Source organism: Salmo salar, chromosome 05 (assembly GCF_965601325.2).
Source record: "Salmo salar chromosome 05, fSalSal1, whole genome shotgun sequence".
Classification (NCBI taxonomy): Eukaryota; Metazoa; Chordata; class Actinopteri; order Salmoniformes; family Salmonidae; genus Salmo; species Salmo salar.
In genome coordinates, this window is record NC_138295.1 from 80,564,001 (window position 1) to 80,570,000 (window position 6,000).

A 6,000-nucleotide genomic window follows, 5' to 3' on the forward strand; every position below is an offset into this window, starting at 1 on the left:
TCCGGTCTCTATGCCACCATTACTAGTCTATTACATTTAGAATCAGTAGTGTTAGGAGCAGGGCTGATATCCTCTACGTTCCGGTCTCTATGCCACCATTACTAGTCTATTACATTTAGAATCAGTAGTGTTAGGAGCAGGGCTGATATCCTCTACGTTCCGGGCTCTATGCCACTATTCCTAGTCTATTACAGTTCGAATCAGTAGTCTCTAGGAGCAGGGCTGATATCCTCTACGTTCCGCTAGTCTATTACATTTAGAATCAGTAGTGTTAGGAGCAGGGCTGATATCCTCTACGTTCCGGTCTCTATGCCACCATTACTAGTCTATTACATTTAGAATCAGTAGTGTTAGGAGCAGGGCTGATATCCTCTACGTTCCGGTCTCTATGCCACCATTACTAGTCTATTACATTTAGAATCAGTAGTGTTAGGAGCAGGGCTGATATCCTCTACGTTCCGGTCTCTATGCCACCATTACTAGTCTATTACATTTAGAATCAGTAGTGTTAGGAGCAGGGCTGATATCCTCTACGTTCCGGTCTCTATGCCACCATTACTAGTCTATTACATTTAGAATCAGTAGTGTTAGGAGCAGGGCTGATATCCTCTACGTTCCGGTCTCTATGCCACCATTACTAGTCTATTACATTTAGAATCAGTAGTGTTAGGAGCAGGGCTGATATCCTCTACGTTCCGGTCTCTATGCCACCATTACTAGTCTATTACATTTAGAATCAGTAGTGTTAGGAGCAGGGCTGATATCCTCTACGTTCCGGTCTCTATGCCACCATTACTAGTCTATTACATTTAGAATCAGTAGTGTTAGGAGCAGGGCTGATATCCTCTACGTTCCGGTCTCTATGCCACCATTACTAGTCTATTACATTTAGAATCAGTAGTGTTAGGAGCAGGGCTGATATCCTCTACGTTCCGGTCTCTATGCCACCATTACTAGTCTATTACATTTAGAATCAGTAGTGTTAGGAGCAGGGCTGATATCCTCTACGTTCCGGTCTCTATGCCACCATTACTAGTCTATTACATTTAGAATCAGTAGTGTTAGGAGCAGGGCTGATATCCTCTACGTTCCGGTCTCTATGCCACCATTACTAGTCTATTACATTTAGAATCAGTAGTGTTAGGAGCAGGGCTGATATCCTCTACGTTCCGGTCTCTATGCCACCATTACTAGTCTATTACATTTAGAATCAGTAGTGTTAGGAGCAGGGCTGATATCCTCTACGTTCCGGTCTCTATGCCACTATTACTAGTCTATTACATTTAGAATCAGTAGTGTTAGGAGCAGGGCTGATATCCTCTACGTTCCGGTCTCTATGCCACTATTACTAGTCTATTACATTTAGAATCAGTAGTGTTAGGAGCAGGGCTGATATCCTCTACGTTCCGGTCTCTATGCCACCATTACTAGTCTATTACATTTAGAATCAGTAGTGTTAGGAGCAGGGCTGATATCCTCTACGTTCCGGTCTCTATGCCACCATTACTAGTCTATTACATTTAGAATCAGTAGTGTTAGGAGCAGGGCTGATATCCTCTACGTTCCGGTCTCTATGCCACCATTACTAGTCTATTACATTTAGAATCAGTAGTGTTAGGAGCAGGGCTGATATCCTCTACGTTCCGGTCTCTATGCCACCATTACTAGTCTATTACATTTAGAATCAGTAGTGTTAGGAGCAGGGCTGATATCCTCTACGTTCCGGTCTCTATGCCACTATTACTAGTCTATTACATTTAGAATCAGTAGTGTTAGGAGCAGGGTTGATATCCTCTACGTTCCGGTCTCTATGCCACTATTACTAGTCTATTACATTTAGAATCAGTAGTGTTAGGAGCAGGGCTGATATCCTCTACGTTCCGGTCTCTATGCCACTATTACTAGTCTATTACATTTAGAATCAGTAGTGTTAGGAGCAGGGCTGATATCCTCTACGTTCCGGTCTCTATGCCACTATTACTAGTCTATTACATTTAGAATCAGTAGTGTTAGGAGCAGGGCTGATATCCTCTACGTTCCGGTCTCTATGCCACCATTACTAGTCTATTACATTTAGAATCAGTAGTGTTAGGAGCAGGGCTGATATCCTCTACGTTCCGGTCTCTATGCCACCATTACTAGTCTATTACATTTAGAATCAGTAGTGTTAGGAGCAGGGCTGATATCCTCTACGTTCCGGTCTCTATGCCACCATTACTAGTCTATTACATTTAGAATCAGTAGTGTTAGGAGCAGGGCTGATATCCTCTACGTTCCGGTCTCTATGCCACCATTACTAGTCTATTACATTTAGAATCAGTAGTGTTAGGAGCAGGGCTGATATCCTCTACGTTCCGGTCTCTATGCCACTATTACTAGTCTATTACATTTAGAATCAGTAGTGTTAGGAGCAGGGCTGATATCCTCTACGTTCCGGTCTCTATGCCACTATTACTAGTCTATTACATTTAGAATCAGTAGTGTTAGGAGCAGGGCTGATATCCTCTACGTTCCGGTCTCTATGCCACTATTACTAGTCTATTACATTTAGAATCAGTAGTGTTAGGAGCAGGGCTGATATCCTCTACGTTCCGGTCTCTATGCCACTATTACTAGTCTATTACATTTAGAATCAGTAGTGTTAGGAGCAGGGCTGATATCCTCTACGTTCCGGTCTCTATGCCACTATTACTGGTCTATTACATTTAGAATCAGTAGTGTTAGGAGCAGGGCTGATATCCTCTACGTTCCGGTCTCTATGCCACTATTACTGGTCTATTACATTTAGAATCAGTAGTGTTAGGAGCAGGGCTGATATCCTCTACGTTCCGGTCTCTATGCCACTATTACTGGTCTATTACATTTAGAATCAGTAGTGTTAGGAGCAGGGCTGATATCCTCTACGTTCCGGTCTCTATGCCACTATTACTAGTCTATTACATTTAGAATCAGTAGTGTTAGGAGCAGGGCTGATATCCTCTACGTTCCGGTCTCTATGCCACTATTACTAGTCTATTACATTTAGAATCAGTAGTGTTAGGAGCAGGGCTGATATCCTCTACGTTCCAGTCTCTATGCCACTATTACTAGTCTATTACATTTAGAATCAGTAGTGTTAGGAGCAGGGCTGATATCCTCTACGTTCCAGTCTCTATGCCACTATTACTAGTCTATTACATTTAGAATCAGTAGTGTTAGGAGCAGGGCTGATATCCTCTACGTTCCAGTCTCTATGCCACTATTACTAGTCTATTACATTTAGAATCAGTAGTGTTAGGAGCAGGGCTGATATCCTCTACGTTCCAGTCTCTATGCCACTATTACTAGTCTATTACATTTAGAATCAGTAGTGTTAGGAGCAGGGCTGATATCCTCTACGTTCCAGTCTCTATGCCACTATTACTAGTCTATTACATTTAGAATCAGTAGTGTTAGGAGCAGGGCTGATATCCTCTACGTTCCAGTCTCTATGCCACTATTACTAGTCTATTACATTTAGAATCAGTAGTGTTAGGAGCAGGGCTGATATCCTCTACGTTCCGGTCTCTATGCCACTATTACTAGTCTATTACATTTAGAATCAGTAGTGTTAGGAGCAGGGCTGATATCCTCTACGTTCCGGTCTCTATGCCACTATTACTAGTCTATTACATTTAGAATCAGTAGTGTTAGGAGCAGGGCTGATATCCTCTACGTTCCGGTCTCTATGTCACTATTACTAGTCTATTACATTTAGAATCAGTAGTGTTAGGAGCAGGGCTGATATCCTCTACGTTCCAGTCTCTATGTCACTATTACTAGTCTATTACATTTAGAATCAGTAGTGTTAGGAGCAGGGCTGATATCCTCTACGTTCCAGTCTCTATGTCACTATTACTAGTCTATTACATTTAGAATCAGTAGTGTTAGGAGCAGGGCTGATATCCTCTACGTTCCAGTCTCTATGCCACTATTACTAGTCTATTACATTTAGAATCAGTAGTGTTAGGAGCAGGGCTGATATCCTCTACGTTCCAGTCTCTATGTCACTATTACTAGTCTATTACATTTAGAATCAGTAGTGTTAGGAGCAGGGCTGATATCCTCTACGTTCCAGTCTCTATGCCACTATTACTAGTCTATTACATTTAGAATCAGTAGTGTTAGGAGCAGGGCTGATATCCTCTACGTTCCAGTCTCTATGTCACTATTACTAGTCTATTACATTTAGAATCAGTAGTGTTAGGAGCAGGGCTGATATCCTCTACGTTCCAGTCTCTATGCCACTATTACTAGTCTATTACATTTAGAATCAGTAGTGTTAGGAGCAGGGCTGATATCCTCTACGTTCCAGTCTCTATGCCACTATTACTAGTCTATTACATTTAGAATCAGTAGTGTTAGGAGCAGGGTTGATATCCTCTACATTCCAGTCTCTATGCCACTATTACTAGTCTATTACATTTAGAATCAGTAGTGTTAGGAGCAGGGCTGATATCCTCTACGTTCCAGTCTCTATGTCACTATTACTAGTCTATTACATTTAGAATCAGTAGTGTTAGGAGCAGGGCTGATATCCTCTACGTTCCAGTCTCTATGCCACTATTACTAGTCTATTACATTTAGAATCAGTAGTGTTAGGAGCAGGGCTGATATCCTCTACGTTCCAGTCTCTATGCCACTATTACTAGTCTATTACATTTAGAATCAGTAGTGTTAGGAGCAGGGCTGTGTTAGGAGCAGGGCTGATATCCTCTACGTTCCAGTCTCTATGCCAGTGCTGTAGATGGGTAGTGTGTCCTACCTACCGAACGGGCAGAGTGCGGTCTCCCTTGCGACGGTCCATCTCTCTCTGGGGTACAGGGTACCAGCGGAAGTTCAGCTTCCAGTTGAAGCCTCCGTAGGTCATGTCAGAACCAGCCATGTACTCAAACGTGTCATCACTGATCACGTCGATGATGGGACACACCACCGTTTTCCTGCAACACATATTTACACACCTCCACATCAGAAGACCTTTACATCCACAATGACAAAGTGTTGAGTAGATGCTGGGACTTGTGAGTCGTAATCATTTCAATTTCAATCCCTTCTAATATCCAGAACATCTGCAGACCTCTACTGTGGTGACAACAGCAGTTACTAGTGTCTGGTGTTGCTCCTGCCACTACCATCATGCTGTGTGTGCACGCACGCACGCACGCACGCACGCCCTGACAGTCACTAGACAAACATCAATCAACAGTACGTAGGTAGTTCCTTAAATGAAGTATCCTTTAATATAGACCACATGGAAAAGTCAAAAGGTGATTTTTGATATGAATTAAGACATGCTAAATGTCTCTCTGTGACTTCTAGGATGATTTAACCCACCTAACCCCAACATGTATCCAAGTTGAAATGTTTTATTGATACCAGTCATGAGAAACATACAATGGTACAGTTTACATAGACCATGGTTGGGCAACCCTTCCTCCATCCTTCCTCCAGAAGAAGACATACAGAGGGGTAGAAAGATAGATGCTGGAAAGTACGCCGGGAGAAAAATGTGTTCAGAAAATAACTAAATAATAGTAATTAAGAGGTAATTAGATAAGTAGATAAATAAATAGTGAATAGATGATGAAGGGTTCTAGACTTGGACCATAATACAGGGTTAGGTACCAGCGCCAGCAAGGAGCAAAGGCTATAGTTTCTGTAAACGCAACTCTTTGGGTTACGCCTAAAAGAGCAATCAACGGGTTGAGTTCGATAGGCCGATTCAGCACTTCTGAGAACGTCTGGAAAACTGACTTCCAGAATCCCTCTAGGTTTGGGGCACAGCCAACACATGTGAATGAGAGAGAAAACTGACTTCCAGAATCCCTCTAGGTTTGGGGCACAGCCAACACATGTGAATGAGAGAGAAAACTGACTTCCAGAATCCCTCTCGTTTGGGGCACAGCCAACACATGTGAATGAGAGAGAAAACTGACTTCCAGAATCCCTCTCGTTTGGGGCACAGCCAACACATGTGAATGA

The 6,000-nt window shown here is 42.5% G+C and overlaps 1 protein-coding gene across 1 annotated transcript in view; it reads right to left on the bottom strand.

Moving 5' to 3' along the window:
* LOC106593364 (polypeptide N-acetylgalactosaminyltransferase 1) overlaps positions 1-6,000 on the bottom strand; it is a 127,752-nt gene that overhangs the window by 24,394 nt on the left and 97,358 nt on the right. The window contains exon 8 of the mRNA XM_082975636.1: positions 4,788-4,958. Coding sequence (XP_082831762.1) covers positions 4,788-4,958 — 171 coding nt within the window. The remainder of the gene's footprint in view (positions 1-4,787; positions 4,959-6,000) is intronic.